Source organism: Clarias gariepinus, chromosome 28, assembly GCF_024256425.1.
Source record: "Clarias gariepinus isolate MV-2021 ecotype Netherlands chromosome 28, CGAR_prim_01v2, whole genome shotgun sequence".
Lineage (NCBI taxonomy): Eukaryota > Metazoa > Chordata > Actinopteri > Siluriformes > Clariidae > Clarias > Clarias gariepinus.
In genome coordinates, this window is record NC_071127.1 from 8449614 (window position 1) to 8475121 (window position 25508).

Here is a 25508-nt window from a genome sequence, read left to right on the forward strand (position 1 = left end):
CCTTTATTCATGTGGTGCTTTAAAAGCAGTACAAAGAAAGACAAAATGAACAAAAGAGAGAGAAAAGAAGAATAGATAAAAGAAAAACGTCTTCCAATGAGCGAATGTAAAAATAAACACAAAAGAGGTCTGTCCTTTTTACAATAATATTTTCTTTTTGTTTTATTATAAATTAAATGTACATTCCTTACAAATTGATTCGTTAAATTAGCTAAATTAACAGTCAAGCTTACTGATAATCATAAGGATAAGTATATGCATAAAAAACAACCACAGATTTCTTGTCCTGTGGCCTGAAGAAGAGAAAGTGGAACTTTACAATATGATGAACAAGAAGCACACTCAGCCATGGCGTCGTATCAAATTACAACAAACGCGAACTTGAAATTAAGCTTGTTCAAGCTACCGTGATATTAGTTATGTTAGTGCAAAGAGGAAAGAGGAAAAAAAAATCCTGGCAAAAAAATAAATAAAGGACCAAGATCAAAGGAACACTATAAAAATTGACAATTTAAAAAACCTCAGAACGTCTTTCTGGCATTGGCTAGTAGGCATGTGTTGATGATCAGCTGTGTAATACTGTGTATAGAGATATTTAACTCGAAATACAAATAAAGTATGAACACTCGGGTTGATGTGACTTAACCCCTTTTTTATCTATAAGGAAACTAAAGTTAAATATTCGCCAAGTTTGTATCGGATTTCATTCTTTACAGTTTAGACATGTTGCATATGATTTTTTTTTTACGGTTTCTTGCTACATTGATTAAACTTTTCTGTAATTCGCAGTAAAATGTTAACCATGTGGTGGGTGGAGCCAGATCTGATCCGACCCCTCCTACTCGCATGGGCAGAGTTGAGACAATTCAGTGTGCTTGAGTTTGAAGGTAGAGTTTTATTCTGTACAGTTATAGAGTTCTTGTGTAAGTTGTTACTATGGTAACATAAAGAGCACATTAACGTAAACCAGTAATCTGCCATGATGATATGTGTTTATAGAGTGATATGAATATCTGATATCGACGCATGCCTGTTTGCTGCGTCCTTGTGAGTGAAACCGCGATGTTTCCAGGAGAGGCACTTTCAACAAAAGTCCTTTAAAAACAACAACAACGAAAAAACAAAAAAACTTTGTTATAAAACTAGCTGCCATCTACCGGTGTGCTAAAATAGTGCTCGGCTGTGTTGGCGTTCTCGAGTACCGCTCTGATATTGCTGTCGGAGGCGAGTGGCCCTCTCGCTGCAACCTGCAGCTCGGACCTTTGGCGTGAGATTGACGCTACGGTGTGTTAATCACGGTTCTGGCTGAGTGGGGAAGAAATCGTCAGTCCTGAACACAGAGGGAATCTCCTGGTGCTGCTGCTGTTGCGGTGCTCGTTTGGGGCTGGATGGTTTCTGTGGAGGGAGGAACAAAAACAAAAAAAAAAGAAAAGAAAAAAAGAAAAGCAAGATGAATCACAGCCTGTCTCTCGAACAATACTGCAATTCACACCCTTACAATAAAGTGTTGAGAAACTGGAATCTCTTGGCTTGTACAGTCTGGGTGCAACAAAAGAGGTGGAACACAATGTGCAGGGCAAATAAAAAAAATAAAATACATGTAGAGTGTATCATCATGAAGATTGAAGCAGGAAGTTGAATCCCTGCCTTTGAACCAGAACCTGAAGTACCAGTGATCAAATTACAGTTATATAAAGAGAGACGTGTCATGCCTGTTATAATGAGAATAATCTCTGTGGGAGGACAGTCCTGGGCGAGACACAGGACACAAAGTAGTGCGTTCTCCAAGTAAGATGTGGAGACATATTTACACTCTATTCGAACTCTTATTCGACCTATGGTGAATTGTCTGCAGTCGGCCAGAACAATGTATTAAGTGCTAAAAACTGTCTCATCTCAATGAAAAAGTGAATTTTCAAATAGGATCATACCACACCTTTTTTGTTATAATTAATGCTTCTCGTCTCCTGAGCCGAGATGTGCATACATATTTATATTCTTCATCAGATAAAAAGAAACACATTTGCCAAATATAGTTTAACGGCCTTTTATGTTTTAGTGTCCGTTACTTTTTTTTTTTATTCAAATCAACAATCTTAACTGTCATTTAGATGAAACTTGACCAGTTTAGATTTCACATGAAAAGACATCAACCTGAAAAAAGTTTATATTAATCTGTTAAAATGCTGAACTGTTAAGATATTGAAACATGGTTGCATGTGACATGGTTACGGACACTACAGATTTTTTTGAGAAACCTTCGATTTTTACAGATCATGTTTCTAAAATTACACCGATTTTAGTATCAATACTCAAAAAGAAATATGAATAATAAATATTTGAAATTATTATTGCTTGAAGCGAGACAAAAAAAATGACCACATATAAAATCATCTCTCCAAAACGGCTGAAATTTTTAGGGTAAAAAAAAAAAGAACGGACACTTCCATGTTGCATAAACTTCAGAAGTAGCTTCTTTGGCACACTTATTTTCTGTAAAAGTAGGTAAAAGTAGTTTTTTTTTTTATCACAAGCTATATGATATACGTTTACTTTGTTGTTAAGTCTGTACAAAAAGCATGTCAGATTTCCAAATAGAAAAAAATAAATCTTACAGGAAAATATCCGTAGGTCAGAAAGGAGCTTCAAGAAAAGCTTCTGGGTTTTGTTGGATAAAAAAGAATCAGGTGGGACAAAGTCCTCAAAAGGATTGTGGTTGGTTTTGAAGGATGATCAATTAAAAAAAAAATTTTTTTAAAGGATGGTCAGCTGTTCTGGAATAGTTTTTGAAAGAATTGTTCCAGAACAGCTGACCTTCATGTCTCAAATTAAAACCTGAATGTCATTGTTATTCTTGTTTTTATTTAATTACCTAATTCGATACGTGTTATTTCATAGTTTTGAAATCTCCAGTATTGTTCTAGAATGTAGAAAATAAATCACTAAACAATGCACATCAAATTAGAAGGCGTGTCCAAACCTTTGACGGGTGCCGTGTGCGTGTGTGTAGTTGTGTAAAATTACTTACGTTTAATAATCCCGAGACGTTCATTGTCCGGAAAATCTTTTTGAAAGCACCGGGTAGAGTCCGGGCTTCGCCTTCAGCCTCGATTACTCGATCCTCCATGACACTCACGTTGGTCGCGACCATCTTCACAAAAGCCTAAAGATAAAAAAATAAAAAAAAAGAACGAATGTGAAGACACACTTATAAGCCATATTGTTGCAGATTAGCCCATCATAACACACCACACATATAGTACGAATACCTCCAGCTTATCGATTTTTCTGTAGATCTGTCTCATGTCCTCGGATTTTTTGTAAATTTGAGGCAGGCTAATGTTCACGATCTGAGAGGTGTCATTCCGAATCTGCAAAAAAATATATATATATTATTTGTGAATTAATGTCATACTTTAATATATAACATGATTTATTATAAATTAATTATAAATGTGATTGCGTGCGTGAATAACTCACCATATCCAACATCCCCACAAACTCATCCACTCGGGTTAGCATTTCTTCCAGACTCTTCTCCAGACTTAAGATCTGCGACAGATGCAGAAACAAATCATAAATGTAGCCCAGAGACAATGCAGTGTGCTCAAAAGTCGCATGTTTGCTATACTACCTTTTTTACTGCTATGACTATACCTTAGTACTAGCACCACTACTACGACCATGCCACTACTGGTCATGGCGCTACCATACCGATACCACCATACCATAATACTCCTACAAATACACACTGTACATACACACATACACCACTGCTACTACCATATCAATACAATCATCGTACTATACTATGTTACAACAATTACTTTTACTAAACTACAACTATATTACCAACTTATAAGAAGCAGAATCATAAGGAACAGAACCCTGACGAGCAGAAACATATGTAACAGAACCCTAAAGAGCAGAACTATGAAGAACAGAACTATGAGGAGCAGAACCCTGAGCAGCAGAACTACAGTATAAGATGCAGACCTGAGGAGCAGAACGCTGAGGAACGGAACTATGAGGAGCAGAACTATGAGAAGCAGACCTGAAAAGCAGCAGAAACATGAAAAACAGAACCCTGAGGAACAGAACTATAAGAAACAGACCAGAAGAGCAGAACCCTCAGGAGCAGAACTATAAGAACTATAAGAACTATAAGAACCCTCAGGAGCAGAACTATAAGAACTATAAGAACCCTCAGGAGCAGAACTATGGGGAGCAAACCTAAAGAGTAGAACCCTAAAGAACAGAACTATGAAGAACAGAACTATGATGAGCAGAACCCTGAGAACCAGAACTATAAGAAACAGACAAGATGTGCAGAACTATAAGGAGCAGAACTATAGGGAATAAACCTGAAGAGCAGAACCCTTAGGATCAGCACTATGAGAAGCAGACCTGAAAAGCAGAACTATGAGGAGCAGAACCCTTAGGAGGAGAACTATATGTGAATTTCACCATGGGGATGAATAAAGTATCTTTCTATCTATAAGAATGAGATCTGTAGAGCAAAACTAAAAGGAACAGAAGAATAAGAAGCAAACCTGAGGAGCAGAACCCTGAAGAGTAGAACCCTGAGAAGCAGAACTATGAGGAGCAGAACCCTGGGGGCAGAACTATAAGAAGCAAACCTGAGGAGCAAAACCCTTAGGAGCAGAACCCTGAAGAGTAGAACCCTGAGGAGCAGAACCCTTAGAAGCAGAACTATGAGGAGCAGAACCCTTAGAAGCAGAACTATGATGGGCAGAACCCTGGGGAGCAGAACTATAAGAAGGAAACCTGAGGAGCAAAACCCTTAGGAGCAGAACCCTGAGAAGCAGAACTATGAGGAGCAGAACCCTGGGGGCAGAACTATAAGAAGCAAACCTGAGGAGCAAAACCCTTAGGAGCAGAACCCTGAAGAGTAGAACCCTGAGGAGCAGAACCCTTAGAAGCAGAACTATAGAAAGCAAACCTTAGCAACAGAACCCTTAGGAGCAGAACCCTGAAGAGTAGAACCATAAAGTGCAGAACTATAAGAAGCAAACCTGAGGAGCAGAACCCTGAAGAGTAGAACCATAAAGAGCAGAACTCTGAGGAGGAGAACTATAGAAAGCAAACCTGAGCAACAAAACCCTTAGGAGCAGAACCCTGAAGAGTAGAACCATAAAGTGCAGAACTATAAGAAGCAAACCTGAGGAGCAGAACCCTGAAGAGTAGAACCATAAAGAGCAGAACTCTGAGGAGGAGAACTATAGAAAGCAAACCTGAGCAACAGAACCCTTAGGAGCAGAACCCTGAAGAGTAGAACCATAAAGTGCAGAACTATAAGAAGCAAACCTGAGGAGCAGAACCCTGAAGAGTAGAACCATAAAGAGCAGAACTCTGAGGAGGAGAACTATAGAAAGCAAACCTGAGCAACAGAACCCTTAGGAGCAGAACCCTTAGGAGCAGAACCCTGAAGAGTAGAACCATAAAGTGCAGAACTATAAGAAGCAAACCTGAGGAGCAGAACCCTGAAGAGTAGAACCATAAAGAGCAGAACTATGAGGAGCAGAACTATAGAAAGCAAACCTGAGCAACAGAACCCTTAGGAGCAGAACCCTGAAGAGTAGAACCATAAAGTGCAGAACTATAAGAAGCAAACCTGAGGAGCAGAACCCTGAAGAGTAGAACCATAAAGAGCAGAACTATGAGGAGCAGAACTATAGAAAGCAAACCTGAGCAACAGAACCCTTAGGAGCAGAACCCTGAAGAGTAGAACCATAAAGTGCAGAACTATAAGAAGCAAACCTGAGGAGCAGAACCCTGAAGAGTAGAACCATAAAGTGCAGAACTATAAGAAGCAAACCTGAGGAGCAGAACCCTGAAGAGTAGAACCATAAAGAGCAGAACTCTGAGGAAGAGAACTATAAGAATCAGACCTGTAGAGCAGAACCCTGAGGAGCAGAACCATTGACGAGGAGAACTATAAGACTGAGAGCTGAGGAGCAGCAGAACCCTGAGACAGAGGACACTGCTCACCTCCTCTCCCGCGTCTGCTCGGATGTAAGAGGAGTAGCTGAGCGCGGTCTGTCTCAGGATCTCGTCCTCCTGCTCATCACGGACGGGACTCTGTGCAGCGGCACCGTCCACACTGGGGCTCCGAGTCTCGTTGCCGCCGAACCCGGGACTGTCGGACACATTCCCGGCGAAGCTGGGGCTCTGCGAGACGTTGAGCCCGAAGCTGGGGCTCTGGGAGACGTTTCCGTTGCTCAGGCCTTCGCTCAGCATGGACACGGTGCTGGCGCTCTGGGACACGATCCCGCTGTCTCGGCTCACCTCCTCACTCGACTCCTCCAGCGGGGACAGCACCGGAGCCCGGGGTAACCGATGCTCCATCTCCGCATGTACGGGTTTACCGTGTGCCTTTCTAACGATACGGGGAATTCAAGTCTTGTTTACTGACGTTTCTCCAGAGAGAGGCAGGCTAAGGCGTTACTTCCGCATTCATCATGTGACCGGGACCATCCTGTACGGATCCTCGCGAGGATAAAAAAAAAAGCGCGAACTGATTTTTCCTTCTTTAAAAGTTTCCATCTGGTGGTTTAAAAGTCCATCACTGTTTTCTTAATTTATATATAAAATGTATACACACTTCAGGAAAAGAAAAAATTGTATAAATATTTTAATACAAAATTCATTGATATACGTTATATATTGATATATGTGATATTATTAATATTACTGTATATTAATATACTATTATATATAATAATTCTATATATATATATATATATATATATATATTTTTTTTTTTAATACTATTATATATTATATACATATATTATATACTATATACATCATACTATTCTGTGTATACATTTTTTTGTTTTTATATGCACAGAGAGGTTTCTATATTTGTATAATTGTCTCTTATTTCATATTTTATTTCTTTATTAAATACTCTTTTTTCCTTTTTTAATTTCCGGTCATGGGCGGTCGTGTTAGCATTTCCCTGCATATCATACTGTGTATGTGACAAATAAAATTTGAATTTAAAAAGTGTTTGAACCAGTTGATTATTGAATTCAGGTGTTACAATCAGGCGCCTTATCCCCAGTGAAAAACAATCTTAATACCAAACATCTTGGACAATGCTATTCTTCCAACAGTTTTTAGGCTCATTTCTTTTCCAACACGACTGTCTCCCCCAGTGCACAAAGCCCCTCTCATATTCCAGGAGACTTTGGGTACAAAGCGGGGTAAATATGGACAATTTGGGAATGCCAGTTAGACTAATGTGGGAAGAAACCAAAACCCCCTGATGAAACCCACCAAGCGTGAGGAGAACATGCAAACTCCATGCGCACAGACCTGAGGTGCGGGGCCACAGTGCTAACCTCTACGTCACCATGCTGCCACACACACATATGTGTTAGTCTTTATATAGCACATGTTCTATAGCTATGTGGAAGTTGGGAATATCACATGAACTGATCTCTGACAAAATCTTTCTTTAACTATTATAAAGCTTTAATGAAAAAAAAGTATATTTTATAAAGTTTGTGCTGAAAAAAAAAAACAGGTTGTGCTTTTATCCGAAGCGACAGACTATAATTAAGTATCAGTAATTATCAGTAATTAATAAATTACTTCATATCATCATAAAATCAAGATTTTTATTTAAACTTAAAATTGTTGTACAGAGAAAGGAAAACAAAAAAACAAAAACACAAACGAAAACACCAAGACAAGGTTTAAATTTCAGAAATTCTGCAGAATAAATATAGATTTACTCCGAGAGTTGAGGTGAATCCTGGTATGTTGGTGAGCTCCAGTAGTGACCAGCAGAGGGTGACACAGATAAGCATGTGAACTGAAACAAAACTATGGAACATTCAGTGGCCAGATGCAGGAATTAGGAGTTACACAGAGTGTTATGATTCTATGAGTCTAAGGCACTAGGATCATAAATACAAGTTGGATCATGGACACAAGCTGACTACGCGATCAAAACATAAATTTACTCATCAAAAAAAAAAAAAAAAAAAAAAAGTACACCCCGAGTGCACACACCATCCAAAAGATTCATAAGTGAGTGAAATCAGAGAGACACGTGACACCTAAACACACTAAAAGGGTTAAAATAATAATAATTGAAAAAAATTAACACTGATATGATGCATGTTTTGTATGATTGTTCCCAGATCCAGTGGTGATCAAAGTGCGCATGAAATGACTCCAAAAACGAAAATACAAATACGAAATTAGCCATTCTTGTGATCATTTGTTGTTTGGTGCAGTATTTTTATTAGTCCTTTGTATTTAAAAGTTGTATGGGACATTAATGATGCCATATAGCAGGTCCAAACCATGGACTCCCAGAATGCAATGCAGATATCCGATGCGGTTAGATCCGTCTCAGCTCATAAGCAATCTGTAAGTGATGCAAGAAATTTTCTGCACCTGATGAGAGGTGAGAGAGCTGGACAATTCAAAAGACTAAAGCACCGCCGCATCGCTGTCTTAGGTAGAGATGAAATGATTGTGTGTATTAAGGTAAGTGAAAACAGTAACAGGTCCATGAAAGAAGTCCAAGATGAACTTATATCATCTCGAGCATCACATAATAACTGTAAAGATCATTTATATCAGAGTCATGTGTTCAGTGGGGAATTTTCTCTTTCCTTTAAGGAAAGTTAGCACCTGCATGTGGAAGTCTTCACAAGCAGACAGCCGAAGCATCTCTAAAAAACAGAGACCGTACACAGCTGTGTGTGTGTGTGTCCCGAGCTGAAAATTCATTAGGAGGTACCTGACAAAAATGCATGCTTATTTGTCACCAACTCCGGTTTGCACTGCGGTCCGGACACGTCCGATTCCCAGAATGTAAAAAAAAGAGGATTTGTTTAACACTTTTTTTTGTTCACTGTATTACATGCATGCTTATTCAACATACAATTAAAGAGGGGGAAAAACCCCACTTGTGAGTTCACGTGTCGGAGCAAAAGAGTAAAACATCACCATGATCCTAAGACACATTAACGAGAATGTTTAAAGAGAAAGGAATCTTGCTGCATGAAATGACAAGTGACTCATGAGATTACAGTGTAGTTCTCCTGCGTAATACTCAGGCTGCTGGAATGAGGGATAAAGCCACAGAACTCAGACACTTTGGTAAAGTCATGATGAAATGAAAAATGAAAAAAAAAAAAAAAAAAAAAGACATGCGTTAATACGTTAAGTGTTGTTTATTTCTCCCAGAATTCCAGTGGACTGCTTGCACTTAAGGAAAAGTTTGCTTTACTGTACTGGATGTCAGAAGAGACAGAGAGTCCTAACCCTGTCATGACAAGAAGAAAAGTGATTTCTATATGCAAATATTGATATAAAATGACATTCATGATCAATTAGTATTTGAATCAGTGGCTCTGAAAATCTAATTAAATGGAAAAAAAGAGAAAACAAAGATAAAAAAAAGAGACATGTACCACACTAATCCCGATGCGTCCCCTGACAGATAAAGATAAGACACGTCATTATTTAAGAACAAGTAAAAATTCAAGATGTTAAATTACATTTTACAAAAGGCCTTTAAGAAAGCAGGAGAAGTCCCACACGTCAAGTCCGTCGGCCCAGGCTGCAATGTCTCTGGGTGAGATTACGTTACGAGGCTGATCTAACGGCGTACGTGTGTGTGTGGGTGTGTGTTATAAAGTGATGACCATTCCATCCTCCTCTACGCCACCGCTAGGCAGCGCCAGGCTGTTCCGAGGGTCCGTTCTCAGGCTGCTGAGGATTTTGTGGAGGCTGCCGTTGCTTTCTCTGGCACCGTTGTACGGCGTGTGATGGAGATTCAGGTCTCTGTGGAGCCTGTAGCTCAGGCTGTTGTGGCCCGTTCCGTTTAGGCTGGCGTGTGAATGGAAGGACGCCGTGGACACCATGGAGAGCGGTCTGCTTTGGGGTTTGGGAGGCGACGCGGAAGTCAGTTGAGTCGTCCGAGACGTGAGCGACGCCAGAGAGGCGTTCGAGTGGCGAGTCTGGCGACCGATGCTGTTCTCGATGACGATGTCCGACTCCTCGTCGCTGTCCAGGTCATCGTGGCCGTAGCTGGAGCTCACGGCAGGCATGGAAGAAGATACGGCCTGCATGCTGGTGATGCCCGAGCTGCTGCTGCTATCCGAAGACTGACCCGAACTTCCAGACACGCGGCTGGCACGCACGACATTGTTACGCTGATTAGCCGGCTTCACCGTAACGATCAAGTTGTGGCTGTTGGCGATCATCATGTCGGTGACCTGATCCAGAGTCTTGCCCGTCACCTCAATTCCGTTTACCTCGAGGACCTCATCGTTAACGGCGAGCAGACCTGTTCCTTCAGCCAAGCCGCCAGGGACCAGCCGTGATATAAAGATACCCGGCACCTTCTCCAGCCCATGTGCCGTGACACGTACGCTGGTGCCGTCACGGATGTAGAACCCGAGTGGTTTGTGCGAGCCGTAGCGGTACAGCCTCACGCGGCGGTGTGACTCGGGCACGATGTCCACATCGATGATGGACGACACGGGACGGAAGTCCTGAGGAAGGCCGATGCGGATGTGCGGCCGCTTCCTGTTCAAGTCGTTCCGCAGGGCGACTACGGGCTTCTTCTTTCTGGTTAGTGTGTTGGTGCCGAAGGTGCTGTAGTCAATTTCCTCTGTGAAGGAAATAAAAAAAAAAGGTTTCTGTTAGCATCGTTATGATCTGATTTAGCAGCAGGATAGTTCCTACATATCACATCTACAGTGAAGACACAAGTAAATAGGGTTAATTAAAATAAAAAAAATTAAAAAATATTTGAATAAATAAATATATATAAACAGGAGGGCCCTTTACACACATTGACGACATACTGTAGGGCCGATGTCATAGTGCTTTGGCCCCCAAAAAATTTTCAACATTTACGGGTGGCTTTGTGGTTAAGGTGTTGGACCACAAGGTCCCCGGTTCGAGCCCCGATGTTAATGGCTACCACCACAGGACTCTTGAGCAAGGTCCTTTGCCCCCAACAGCTCAGATACAATCGGGCGTCGACAGAACTGGACAGCTGTTCTGTTTAGATCTGGTCACCAGTGCTGTGTTCTTGTCCGCATTTCATATCTTATCATTCGTGCTAAAGTTACAAATATACTAAGAGTGGAAGCTGAGGTAACAGGAAAGTAATGTGTTTATAACAGCAGTGGATTTCACAGGAAAGGAGTTTTCAGTACACTGCAATCGAATCCCCTGTGAAAATGAACAGAGGTTACTGTAGTATAAGACGGAAGAGTCGCAGCCAGATAGAAAACCACTGGAGTACGGAACCCGAGTATAAATAATAAAGAAATTAAATAAGTAACCCGATAAGCTGACACCATGACATTTGACAACCCTAACAAGAAGGATATCCAACCACCAGCCACCATTATCCGAGACAAAACCCCTCCAACATGTACGTGATGGGTGGACCGGGAACGAGTAGTTAAGCATTTTATGCCTCTCCACAACACCCTGCTGTCGAATGCCTTTTGTGCCAGTGTTAATGACGAAGTTTCCCTTGAAGACCACACAGGAGTTTAATGAGGATTCTCAGGGAGCACATGGTCCACAGCAATCAGTGGAAATTTTCAGACAGCCACAGCTATTCACAAACACCATCCCGGTTACAGCCACTGTCCAATTTCCAAAACAGGCACGGCCTGTTTAAACACACTCCGATGTTTTTAACAATACTCCTATGAGATATATCAAAGCAGGACTTTTGTTGGGCAGCAGGACCATTCTGACTAAGCGCAGACTTACTTGCCATGGAATTCCAGCCGCAAGTGCAGGTCTGCCGATAGAAAACACATTGACTCTCTCTCTTTTCTCTCTCTGGCTCTTATAAGGAACATCCAGCACTCACCAGACCTCCAGCCTTACATGCTCTTATCTCAGGTAAAACATGCCAACATCATGTCTGGAGGACTGGAAGTTCATGACACCTTTTAGAATAAGTAAAAAAGATAGGAAAAATGATGCTCAGATTATTATCCTGGACATTTATCCTGAAGCTAGACAGTTCAGGGTGTGACTGGATATTTTGGGGGTTAAAATTCCCAGGACAGTTAGAGACACCAGTATAGAAGACGTCCCTTGAAGAGGAACTCCAAGGTTTTAACCAAGAGATCTCTCCATCTGTAGCATGTGTGTGCATACTGTACCAAACACAAGAATTACATCATGTTCCCCATGTTAGAGAAGAGAGATCCCATGATGAGTGAAAATGGACAGGTAATGGGTCTAATGTAACGGGGAGCGGCCAATACTTTCTTTCGGCTAATCCCATTAAGGGGTCGCCGTCACTGTGAACCAATCGGTTCGCACACAACTTGGCACAGGTTTTTACTCCAGATGCCCTTCCTGACACAACCCTCCTGTTTATCTAACATCTTGGGACTGGCGAATTCAAATTTTGTCACATACACGGTCATATGCAGTGAAATGCTTATACAACCGTCCATGACCTTAAAAATAAAAGCTTATTAATAGGAATTAATATGAATTTAAAAAATTAATTTAGCTAGAATAAAATACAAATATTTTGTACAATATAGAAAAATATAGAAATTTTAGTGTAAATAAAAAAATGTCTGGGGTGTGTGTGTGTGTGTGCATACTGTATAATATGCATGAAAGTGTCTTATTAAAGTGACTTGTGTGAAATGATCCAAGCAATGAAATATAAATATATAAATGTGCATGAATGTCCAGGATGAGTGCAAACAGACAATGTCATTATTGTGCATGTTAAAAAAAATGGTTTAGTCCCGTGTGGTGTTTTGGTTGGCACTACATGCAGTGGCTGGGTAGTATGGGGAGTGGCAACCACCGACAGCAGGGCTCGAACCCTGATCCTTTGATCCCCAAATCAACAACCTAGAGCCGTAGCCACCACTACTCTATGCCAGGGGATGCTTTTCCTTTTTAGCCCGTACCCACAGTGCCAAACCTACCACTAATTATTAGCTGAGCATGATATTACTATTTAATTGGCCAGACAACTCGCCTAACCTGACCCTTTAGAGTATCTATAGAGCACTGTTCAAGGGGAAGATGAGAAACACCTGATCCAACAATACTAAAAAGACGAGCTGAGAGCTGCTATCAAAGCAACCTGGTCTTCAATAACGCCTTGTCATGCTGCATTGATGCAGTTAAGGAGTCCTGGCTAGTAGTAAGTGAATAAATGAACACAATGTTCATAAATCATTTTCTTTATGGATCTTAGAAAATATTCCAAAGTCCTGAAATACTGGATTTATTTTCTATTTTCACTTTACCCGCAATGCATCTAGAATATACGAGTTTAAGTAAATTATGAAAAAATCACACTGCATGAACAGACCATCTGAGCCACTGAGGCATGATGGGAAAACAAAAGACACTAAGCTAACGCTGCACAGCCCTTTCCAGACATAGTGATGGCCGTGGCACTGAGCCTACCAGACAGAACACAAAGTCTGGCTGAAATAGGAAGGAAAATGCACATCCATTTAAGATTTGCCGCACAATAGGGCCAAACCTCAAAAACATTTCGGTTAAGTCATTCTCATAATCATGAGCAAGCTGTAAGGGTAGGAAAATAATTACAGGCTTATTGTTTTGCAAAGTATTCTCCAATCAGGATCACATAAACATGCTGAGAACAGGGTCAGAAAACCAACTCAACATTCCAACACAGACAGGAACGAGAGAGACGAGGCAGAAGACATCAATCACGGCAGGTTCACTGAGCACCGCACACTGCCGTTATCGAACACACAATGAGAGACTTTTTAAAGCTTCAGTGAAAAGATGAAGCACTTCACACAGTGCCAAGCACCCACTGGAGTCACCTGACTCAGCCTGGTGGAGGGGCAGGGGTCAGAGGTCAGGGGTTACTCAAGGGGTGGGAGGAGAGGAGGGGGGAAAAAAAAGGAGGGACGCATACCAAAATGACGCGAAGCTTAAATATTCGGAGCTGTACCGCTGTGGAATTTGCGCCAAGATCCGTGCTTCAAGTGTACCGCGGCTGATTCTTCTCAGCTTTAGCAAGAATAATCAGTCGGCCATTGTTGCCGCAGTCGCTCTGTCGGTGCGTGATAATGGGATCACGCTGTGGGAACGGGACGGTGGGAGAGCAGGCAGTCTTTTGTCCCAGATTTCCCACCTCTCATTAACTTTCAGAGTGAAACAGCCCCCCTTTCAAGTAGTGCACAATTTTGACAGAGGCTAATAAAAGCAAGGGATCTAAAGGCCTTAACAGCCAGTCATTAGGGCTCCCGGTGCAGTTTACTTTGCATCTACTCCAGGGCATAATGAAAACTCCAGATTTAGTTCAAACGCCCCCAAAAATTTTTAAATCAACCAATCCAGACCAAAATCTGCCAGTGATTTAGTCTAACATTGGGTAGGGTGCATAAAGGAACTGTAGCATCCCAGACGTATTAGCATGGAAACACTGCTCGGTCCACGTTTAAAACAATCCATTATTGACGGCTTTTAACTTTCTTAATTTTTTTAATTTTCCGAGCGTTGCTTCCTTTGCTTTTCTAGTACACCTGAATACGAGTGATACCCAATGATCATCCTAGCATCAGGAATTAAATTTAATGAAAAGAGTACTGATATTTAAGATCGTGTGATCACATGGAAAGAGATTGTTGAGGTGACACCAAAAACTCCAAGGATGCACTTCTCATGCTAATAATAATAATTTTTCAAGAGTTCAAGTCAATATTGTTCAGAATGCACTGGGTCTAGAAACATATCATATAACGATGTCATAGAAAAGTAAACACCCAGCAATCTTTAGAACTTTAAAAGTCACAATCGCAATCCTCATGGCCGCGCCATGCTAAGAAATACCTGGTCAGCATTAAACTTTATCCTGAAAAGCAAGACCTTGGCTAAAGACTTTCCAAAAAAACTCTGCTGCTGTAGTGTAACTCCAGGATCTAGAGTCATCCTACAGGATCTCTCTACTTCCACCAGACTTTAGATCGCCATGATTAGGATAAAACACCAGCTGGGTCTAATAACTGAGCAGAGGAACCGGGCTGGATCTTAAAGTTTCCATGAGTCTGAGACCACTATCAAGGACTGTTTTTGTTTTAAATATGAAATCATTTCTATTTTTGTTATTTAACAATAAAAATTTGTTTGTTCCGTAAAAGGTTAGTCAAGTTTATACCTCAGGAATACGTAACTTTAAGCTATTTGTAGAGAGCGGAGGCCTTTTTAACTGTTAAAAAAGAATAATATTCATGTGTTACTGTAACCTTCGTAGATTTGAACTTGTACAGTAATGACAACTTTGATGGTAAATTAAGCTGGTATTATTTATAGATTTGGTTGTGTTAAATTCATTCAATTTATATGACCAAACAAATCAGCCACGTCAATGATAAGCTTTGATTTGCAACAATGTAACAAAATGAATCGTAAACATAAACAACCTGCCTAAGGTTTAAAAGACTCGGGAGGTTCCCCGAACCTGACCTAAGATTACCGGACAGTAAAACACAAGGAAAACTAAAAACATTTACAAACTGCTGACAGACTCACACACGTCTCCTTAATCCCACAAATTCACAAATGATCTGAGAATTCAGTCTAATGAAAAGAGCTTAAACTTTAAGAGTGTCTGTTTAAAATTCATTGCTCTGAAGGTGTACTCGTATTTTTGCTGAACCTTGAAGTTTGACGTGATGGCAGAGCCCCTACTCGACTAATAAAGTTAGTGCACAGTCAGCATACAGCTCCCCGACACACACACACTTTCCTCCTCAACCTGTATTACCAGCCTTACCCTGTCTCACATCTGGGAAAAGTTAAAGGCCTACGTTCAGAGGAGGTGGAGAATGTGCCGGTAGATTAGACTCCCTTTCAATCTCCTTTCTTCTATACTGGATATTTTCTCCACAGGTCATGGCAGTGTGTGCGTGTGTGTGTGTGTGTGTGTGTGTGTTTGTGTGTGTGGGTGTGTGTAGGTGGTGGAGACACTGCTTGGAACATTCCTCCAAACGGACAGGGGCAGCGGGGGAAGGCCTTAAAAAAACGTCTGTCAAACAGGTCTAAACAACACCGAGCTAATAGTGTGCTTAATTACGGTAGCGGGAACAGTAGTGTACCTTCCGGGAACTGCTAAAGTCTCACACTCACAAATAAGTCCTGCGATAATGACTAGAACAGCACGCCCACTGTGAATGAACTAATTACTGGTCATATTTCAATTAAGCCCCACACACACACACACACACACACACACACACACACACACATTGTAATGAGAACTTTAAACAGCTGTGTGTCCATAAGAAAACCACTTGTTATTGAGAATAATCAAAGAAAAAGGCTTCAGTTTGCAGGGAGTGTAAAGACTGGCCTTTGGAACAATGAAAAAAGCTGATGGGGTTGATCTGGGGTTGCTTCAGTTGCTCAGGTCTAGACTCAACAACGTTATGTGGCAATAAGATGAAGTCAGCTGACACCCTAAATGTACTGAATGACCTTAAAATTTTGGTGTGTGTATACATACCTAGTTTTGTTCTAACACTGACAAAAAAAAAACGATTAGTCTACAAAATATGTCAATTTCATGAAGTTACTGTATAGATCAAGACGTTCATACTATGATCTCACATAGAACATTAAATAGCTGAAATAATTAATTAAACCAATCTTACTTATAAATGTACAACATTTTAATTTTTTTTATTATTTCTAAACATACAGAATTGATTCGGAGCCAAACTGTTGCATAACGCAAGAGAGTCAACTAATTTGAACTTAGGTTGAACTCCGGTTTAGAAAGTTCCCGATTTATGATAACAACAGTACTAATGTTATTTGGAGGTGATCTACATTGTAAATCTCATCCCTAACCATACTGTAGAAAGTGCCTTAAACTGACTGCCCCCATGAGTGTGGTCGCCTCGACGCCTGAAAGCGCTAAAGCAGTATCATTTCCCCTTCTACCACTCCCGTATGGACAATAACACCAAATCTAATAATGATACATTAATGATATTGACAGACCACAGGCAGTGTCTGTAACCAGGTGAAAACAGTGGGCCTGACCTCATCTTGCCCAGAACATGACCCTCAAAATTCCCCAAACTCTCCCACGAGCTGCTCACTGAGTCAATCCAGAGCTGCTGCCTAATCTCGGCATGTCGTGTGTGATAACTACCAGGACAGACTTCCAGGGGTTTAAGGTGCTAATGAAGCTCTCAAACCATCCCCAAAATGTTTGCCTGGAAGAACCAGATAAAAAAAAAAAAAAAAGAGCTCCTAGCATCCCACTAATCTGAGACTCGCTGCTCCGGTACCGTCAACTCTTTCTAAAGCCAAAAAAAGGCTATGGCAACAGGATACGGCACGTTTAGCCTGATAATTACAGAGTCGGGGTGACAAAAGTGCACGGTTTCCTCCTCTGCTACGACAACACAATGCACAAAGAGAGGCGAAGAAATACTTCTCTGGAAGCCATGCTTTTAAAACCGCAACAAGAACTGCTTCGGTTGCACTTTCTTCCTCTCCCTCTCTTTCTTTTGCACTCGGAGACCTGGATTACGATGTGGTTTAGGAAAAGGAAACTGCAGCCTTGTATGTAAATAATGAGAAATTACACTTATCATGGCAAGTTAAGCTTCTTTGGATGAATCGCAAAGCCTCAGCATTCTTGGGAGGGAGATGATGCGATATTTTTCCTTTGTGTGCGTGTGAAGACTCGGTAGAAACGTTCATCGATTACTCGAATTCTTTACTGAAATACGACATGCACTGTAGGGATTGTAGGGATGAGAATCACGAGGGACAACACGATATGATGTTATCACGATACCTCTGTGTCCATACTATTTGTATTGCGATCACGATTTTATAAATATACTGATTCTGTGATGTTTTCAGATTTTGTTACAATTCTACACAAACTTGCCAAATGATTCGCTCCTACCGTAATGTGTGAATAGTTTAGAGCGCCACCTGTAGGATCATAGAGGTATAGCAACAATTTACTACCTCCGAAGCAAACATATACTGTACAGTATATAGGGATTGGTTTATGGTTTGCTTTTTAAACTCCATTCCATAACAATAAATAAATAGAAATTATTTTTCTAAAACAATAAACATGACTAAATAATGTAATTATTTGTTAACATACAGTATGACCCAGCACGGGGAGAACATGCACACAGACCCCGAGGCGGGAATCGAACCCTCGACCCTGGCGGTGAAAGGTGACAGTGCTAACCACTGCTAAGCCACCATATTAGTAACATCATTTAATACATGATTTAAAAGCATAATAAGAAATCCTAGGCATCACACTGTTCCCAATTCAGTTCCTAATTGTATTCCTAAATTAGATGAATAATTCACATTTTGCTTACGGTCATGTCATGGTCATTTTATTACAGGCCTGAAAATGCTGTCAAAAGTACGCAGCAAGACATTTTCCGCAAACCACACGGGGCACTCGCGACCCATCTTCTCTCAGCACTCCAAACCAGTGGTATTTAAGACACCTCGTGAGCCTGGGCAGGTCCAGACTGGCTCCGCACATCTGTAATGCACTGACACACTACTGTTGTTGCACCAGACTTCCTGATTTGTGTGCTGACACAAATGTGTCAGGTTCTCCACTTATGCCTCGCTCTACTGCTACCGTTTGTCATAATGAAAAACACATACAATGACACACGCACACATGCATGCACGCACACATGCTCAGCTCTTAGCTGCAGGCAAAAGAAAAACATTACGATCAATTATGTAATTTATTTACGCCTGAGTCGCCATAGCAACAAGCATCTGATTGGATAGCAGCATTATTATACACATTACTCCCTCTCGCTCGATCAACACCTGAGTTTGCAATTTGCTTCAAGGAGTCTAGGGCTGAACTTGTGAACTCTGGAGAAGCTCGAGACTGGCAGGAGGCCTGCGTGCTTGTGGAGAGATTGTCTCCGTCTCACTGCCATCTGTGCTAAATGTGCTGTCGGTATGCCGCCTTCAGCCAGTTGCAGTCGAGACAGTAAATAAACCTGTCCAAACAGCGCGGGGTGAACCGGGTCACGGGAGGAATCGTTCTTTGACACGACTCAACTTCAAGTTTTAGGTCGTGTTTAAAAAAAAAAAAACCAAGCCGCCTGACCAACTCTACCGTACAAGCCAAGTCTGACCAGAGTAAAATAAATTCAATAACTAAATGTACTCAAGAACTGGTTTTTACAAACAGGGCTGGGCAAACCGTGAGCACGTCATGATGAATCAAATGACTCATTTTACCGTGAATACTGTAAGTTTGATTTACTGAATTGTTTTCAGGAGAATCAAATCATCTTGAACGTGAGTCATAAGGATCACAAAAAAAAAACCAAAAAAAAAAAAACCAGGTTTTATGATGTCACACAGGTATCATCTCTCTGTATCTCAAACCCGCAGCCTTTGTCATCCATAACCGCAGTAACAAAGGCGCATGTGTGTTTTGCATCCGCTGTATCCGAGAGCTTATTGTCCCTCTGCAAACGGTGACGAGAGAAACTTTCAATCTGTCACATTTCTCCGTCAACACGAAGGGCTCGAGGTCATCTCTACGCTTAAATCCCTTTAACTGGAAGCTTAACATATGATCTCTTCAGCCAATAGGATTCAAGTTTCAAGCTTTAAGGGCAGCACGACAGGTCATTCTTTCAAGCCCAATCACGTCTCATTGTTTTAAAGATCTCTGATCAGTATCTTGACGGTGCCAGGTCAAGTGTCAGCTTGTTGGAATCCCATGATGCACTGCAAAGTGCTACAGTCGCTTCATGTGAGCAAATCCCTCAGTAGGACTGAGATAAGAGGCACAGGGAGGTTTGAATGTAATTAATTTGGTCCGCCAGGCATCAGCAGGTTGTGGGGGATTAAAAGAACGGCCCTCCATCGCGATGATTTCTGATTCGTTGGTTAATATGGTTAATTCAATAATCTGAACATGCAACCAACATCATAGCGGCGTCTTTATCCATCTGAACCAAATTCCACTAATCAGTCATGCACACACAGTGAAACCATGACCTAATGACAGTCAGCTCACAGTCCAGGTCAAAGGCAGGCGAGGCGTTCCAAGAGTTGGAATGTGTGTGTGTGTGTGTGTGTGTGTGTGTGTGTGTGTGTGTGTGTCACGGCCACATATCTTGGAGATCTGAGGTGCCAAGCTGAAAGAAATCCTCTGGTTTTAGTCACGTAGCACACACACACACACACACACACACACACACACACACACACACACAGACACACACTGCAATGTTACGCTCTTGTATGTGGTAAACAGATAACACCAAGAGATTACAAGTTTAAACGAATAAACTAACAAAAGTAGTGTGTTATGTCTCAATAGGTTTTTACAGTAATGTGGAAAAGTCTTGCCCCCCCCTCCCCCATTCCCAACGTCTTCATATTAAATGAAATGAAATGATGTAGCTTAAATTAAAGAAATGGGAAAGAATGATTTAAGGCTGAAAAGTGACTAAAGATACAATAGTTTATGTAGCGACCTCATTTCCCCTCTCGTCTGTTCCAACCAATCAGCATTCAGCATCACTAGTATACAAACTAGTCTGATCAATCCTGATCTAATCCTGGTTTGGGTACAGGGACTGGACTAAAAGTGAGAGCCAAAGAAGTCCTTCAGAAAGCCTTGGGAACTATTCATCAAGACTACATTAAAAATACAATAAGCCGAGCTATCTGGAAGCAAAATATAAAAAAATAAATGGGATCAAAAGTCTACAGTTTGTCCTCGGACCTCGTTTCCCATGAAGTCATGTCTGCTCTCGTCACATGGCCAAAATATTTTTCTTTTTATTTATCTGAAGATGACAGGATCTGACTTGTCCATAAATAAGGGAGCTTACTATCTTGATTCTCAAAGAAGGGTCTGTGATACAGTAGTTAAGATCACTTTTACACCAGAGTGCTACTGAATACCTAAATCAAATTGGTCATTTTTATTTACATTTTTTTTTACCGGTTATTAAAAGTAGAAAACGTCTCGTTCTTAGGCGCAAAAGGTTTGAAAATATCTCCGTTAGAATACAGCTGTCATCACACTGCCCTACAAATCTCCGGAGCATAAAGTTGTAACTTCCACTTAACCGAACTGGAGGGACAGAACTTTCCACTGCTTCCTAAGCTTTTACTGGAAACAACCAGAGTGTGTGAGATGTGAAACCAGACATTTCAGTCAGCAAATAACACATTTGGCCCCTTGGCCTCAAAAATAGGCGAAGGATTTGAGTGCAATCATTTCTCCCCGCTGTGGCTCCTCAACCCGTCTCCTTCCTCCTTCCCTCTAACCATAACTGCTGGTTAGAAAAGAGATCCCGGAGACACGGAGTCTCACAGCTGCCTTGTTTGTTTGTTGGCTGGCTGGCTGGCTGGCTGATCTTGCCATGGTGGATGCACTGGGCCCGATGTGTGCACGCGTGTATTGGACTTTGCTGCTGGCTTATTTCGGGTTCCTTAATTACACCGTAGACTCGGATCCTCATCTTCCACAGTCCAGGCTTTCCAAAACACACTGTACACTGGACACACTCACGGTCCTGACCACTGGGACCCATCTGTTTGTACGTTTATGTGTGTATGTGTGGCTTCATGGAAGGGAGGAAGGGAAACGGAGCTGATTAAGACTGGTACTGGGATCCAATTTAGAAACTACTGTAAACATTCTCCGAATTCCTGGACTTTTTTCAATGTTCTTCCATGAATGTTTCTTTTTCCTTCCTTCCAATTTATTATTCTCTTATGAAATGTTTCAATCCTGATTCCAGTGATAAACTTACCAGGGTAGAGGTGGAATAATTTTTAAAGACACCATACTTATTTCATAATAAGGAATTATAAATTGGAAGGAAAGAAAAAAGTAAGTTAATGAAAGCACACTGAAAAACATGCTCCTGCTTGATGAAATGGGGAAATCATACGTGATGGTCTTCAGGGTTGAGAGATCTCCAATGGGAGATTCTGGAGCAGGGTGATCTCCAAGACTTTTGTTCATCCCTTTAATACAATTGCCAAGATAAAGTTGTATGCCAATGTTAACTGATTATGTTCTAGCAGCTTATGATGGTCTATCACCTTACAAATAGACTTGATGTTGGGTTTTCGCTTTGGAAGGTCATATTGGCCGTCTGCAATTCTGTGCATTGGTTCTCAATCAAGCAATTACAAATAACAAAATATTATTTAGAAAGACAATACATTTACGCGTTTGGCATACGGCATTATCCAGAGTACCTTACATTTTTATCTCATTATACACCTGAGCAGTTGAGGGTTAAGGCTCAAGGTCCCAACAGTGGTAACCTCGGTGGTAGTGGGGTTTGAACCTGGGATCTTCCGAACTGTAGTCCAATTCCTTAACCACTGTGCCTCTCAATGAAAACTGGAGGGAGATGTGCGTAACTAATTGCATTTCTTAAAGGAACATAAATACCTATAGTATGTATCATAGGCAGCAAGACTATACCATTATAATAAACAAGCTAAATAGTCTCATTGTTTGTTCTGTAAAATGTTAACCTTGCCAGACTGCAATGCCTTCTGGGCAAGTTCCCTCTGTACTCCTGATGTCTATAGTTCTGTGGAATTATTTCCTCGGGCCTTCAAGTGCGCATCAAACAAACATCGTCTCAGGCAACAAGGTAATAGAAAGAACTTCAAAAATAGCAACAACAACAAAAAAAAGCTTGCATAAATAACAGTGTTGCAAAGGAGGTACGGCGAGGGTCATGATCTTTCCAAGACCTGCTATTGCTGCTAAAAACAACCAGCACCGACCACAAAAACAAGGTGGGTCTGGTCTATATCCATAATCCCTTAACCACGGAGTATGGAGAGCAGCCAGAAATCTGTCAATAGCTGGTGAATAGCAGGGTGTGTATACGGACAAGAGAGGAGAGAGAGAGAGAAGAACAGATTGAACATTCGGCATATGGCCGCCATGCATGGCAGATATCTGCAATCCTGCAGCATGAAATCTGACTGAATTCCAAGCTTCTGATTATGTACCATGGATCAGCTCTTCATTTTACAGACAGTCGCAAAAGAATGCTATGACAAGATAGTGGCAGAATGCAAAATAAAAAAAAAATAAAATAAATAAAAAAGGGGGACCGTACTAGATGTCTTAATCAAGACGTTCATGAACTTCACGGCCAAGATTAAATACCATTACGCGATTGTTAACACGCACTATTTATTGCTTTATTGCTAGGTCATGTGATTATGACATACAGAGAAAGCTTTGTGAGGACGAAAGATAAGAAGTGACCAAAAAAAAAAATCCACCACCATCAAACTGCCAGTGATAATTTAGGAGGAATTCGAGATGCTAGCTACACCACCCCCCACCCCTCCAGTATCTCCAGTGGAACAAAAACAATCTTAAAAAAAAAAAAAAACCCTGATCAACAAGTTTCCACTTGTCCTTTTGGTTCTAAATCAAAGTGAGGAAGTCCACGGCGGAGTGTGTTAGTCTGTTAGCCTAAGCGTAACAGGCTCCACATGCCCGGCCTTGTCTCCAGATCACTGAAATCAGTTGACGCGGAGTGAGCAGACCAGCTCCACCAGCTTTGCAACACTTCAGCAAAAACCACTATTACCCAGAATGCACCGTTGCTTATACACACCCAGATTCACATGTCTGCCTAACCGCACCGGACTGAGGAAGAATCCAGAAGCTGCAAAGCACAGCCTCGAGCTATAAACAACTATAGTCTGCAGATTCTGGGTTAAGGCCTCTAAATATACCCCTCTTACATAACAAGGAAGAAAGGAATGGAAAGATTAAACATTTATTTTCTGTTGTTATACATGTTTATACACATTATACCATTTCGGACATCGACTGAAGGCTTGGAAACATTTTCACTTGCCCAGCTCAAAGAGTTTGTTCTGGAAAATGCAGTTTCCCCTCACAGGAAGTCACATTTAAACGCTGATGTTTGCTGGCTAAAAAGTTTTTTTAGTCATATTAATAAGTTTGCATAATTTTTACTGCTAATGCTTGCTAGCTTGAGAAACTTGACAATGATTTCTGACGGGATTTTTCAGTTATATGAATACATTTACATAATCTTCACTGCTAACTCTAGCCAGCTAGCTAGTACACTGTGATACCTCAGCATGTGAATGACTCATGAATTTTCGCCTTAAAAACTGAAATTTTGAGAGAAATTTGCCTCAGCGTACAAAGCATTTTCGGTATACAAGTATTTATTTATTTTATTTTATTTTTTTGTGTAAGACTTAGTGAAGACATACTGGACTATGGGTTAGAAGGTGTGCAAGAAAAAAAGGGAGCCACTTTCACAGGGAGTTTTTTTTTTTTTAAAGCAGCCTGTACCAAGAGAAGTCATAAATGAATGAGGTTTAATGTCTATTTATTTCATATTTTAGTTCATTTACATGTCTTCTCTAAATGTTTTGATTGTTTTTATAGGCAGACATATGATTATAGTGAAATTTGTAATATTGGTAATATTTTTAGATGGTTGGACCGGATTATCTGTATTTACATTATTTTCCATAGGAAAATGCGCTTCGCAATACAAAATTTTGCCTTAAGAACTCACCTCTAGAAAGGATTAAATTTGTATGCCGAGGTACATAAAAAAACATGCGCCATAGTATGGTACAGTACATGTACCATATAAGCATGGTGTTGTCCAAGATACCATAATACTACATACCATGGTATTGGACAATCATAGTATCTATACCATGGTAAAATGTCTTGTAAGCTTGATATATAGAATCCAAAAAAACATGATAAGAGATTAGACGACTAAGCTGTTTAACCATGTTAAACCATCCCAGATAACTGAATCTTGGCCAAGGTCAACAAGTATTAAACAAGATAAATTACGTCATCAAATTTTCACACCGAACAGGCAGATTTGTACATGTTGAATCATGCATGTGGTGACGCCGGATAAAGGCAGAAGCTGTGGTCTTGTGGAGTGAGAACGCATTAGACAGCAAACCACAAAAACAAAATGATCGTGGAGATGAATTCGAGGGGAAATGGAGCATGTTTATTTATATGTATCAAAGCTCCAAGTCTGGCAAAAACAAGCCCATGAGCCGCATAGCTGTGGTCATGATGGAATTAAAGAGCAATACGATCAGCGATGATGAAATAGAACCAAAACACACCCACGGTCACAATGAAGTACATGAAAATCTGTGGGTCATCAAAGAGGTGGGGAAAAAAGAAATGAGGGTGGCATTTCAGTTTCCATTTCACCTGCAGTTGATTTGACGCCCATGCATGGTCGTTCCCTGTGAGAGTCTGAGAGTACAGCACCTCTTTATGAGACGGACCACACACAGACGTACAGAGTCACGCCCGCCGAGGTTCTTTTACAGCGTTACCGCAAGCATGGCACAGGAACAAAGTCACGAGCAAGTCCTGTGGAGCAGCAACTAAGCAACCG

At 41.0% G+C, this 25508-nt stretch overlaps 2 protein-coding genes across 2 annotated transcripts in view; both read right to left on the reverse strand.

Annotated features, from left to right (window-relative positions):
* Positions 1 to 130: 130 nt before the first annotated feature.
* On the reverse strand, positions 131 to 6469 carry bloc1s4 (biogenesis of lysosomal organelles complex-1, subunit 4, cappuccino). The gene is made up of 5 exons (XM_053489734.1): positions 6013 to 6469; positions 3481 to 3552; positions 3270 to 3371; positions 3029 to 3163; positions 131 to 1395 (listed from the first exon to the last, which is right to left on the reverse strand). Exons 1-5 carry the CDS (start codon positions 6367 to 6369, stop codon positions 1294 to 1296), a joined length of 768 nt encoding a protein of 255 aa, XP_053345709.1. The 5' UTR covers positions 6370 to 6469; the 3' UTR covers positions 131 to 1293.
* A 1166-nt stretch (positions 6470 to 7635) lies between these two features.
* The window catches only part of pard6gb (par-6 family cell polarity regulator gamma b), a 37639-nt gene continuing 19766 nt past the window's right edge, over positions 7636 to 25508 (reverse strand). Inside the window, exon 3 of the mRNA XM_053489645.1 lies at positions 7636 to 10666. Within this exon, the coding sequence (XP_053345620.1) occupies positions 9681 to 10666 (986 nt within the window). The 3' untranslated portion in view covers positions 7636 to 9680. The remainder of the gene's footprint in view (positions 10667 to 25508) is intronic.

Bases quoted from the DNA above. Each gene is read 5' to 3' on its own strand.
- bloc1s4 (XM_053489734.1), bottom strand. From the start codon at position 6,369: ATGGAGCATCGGTTACCCCGGGCTCCGGTGCTGTCCCCGCTGGAGGAG. The intron at 3,553-6,012 runs GTGAGCAGTGTC...CATCTGTCGCAG, and splicing joins GAGCAGACGCGGGAGAGGAG to ATCTTAAGTCTGGAGAAGAG. The intron at 1,396-3,028 runs GTAAGTAATTTT...CTCCCTCCACAG, and splicing joins ACGTCTCGGGATTATTAAAC to AAACCATCCAGCCCCAAACG.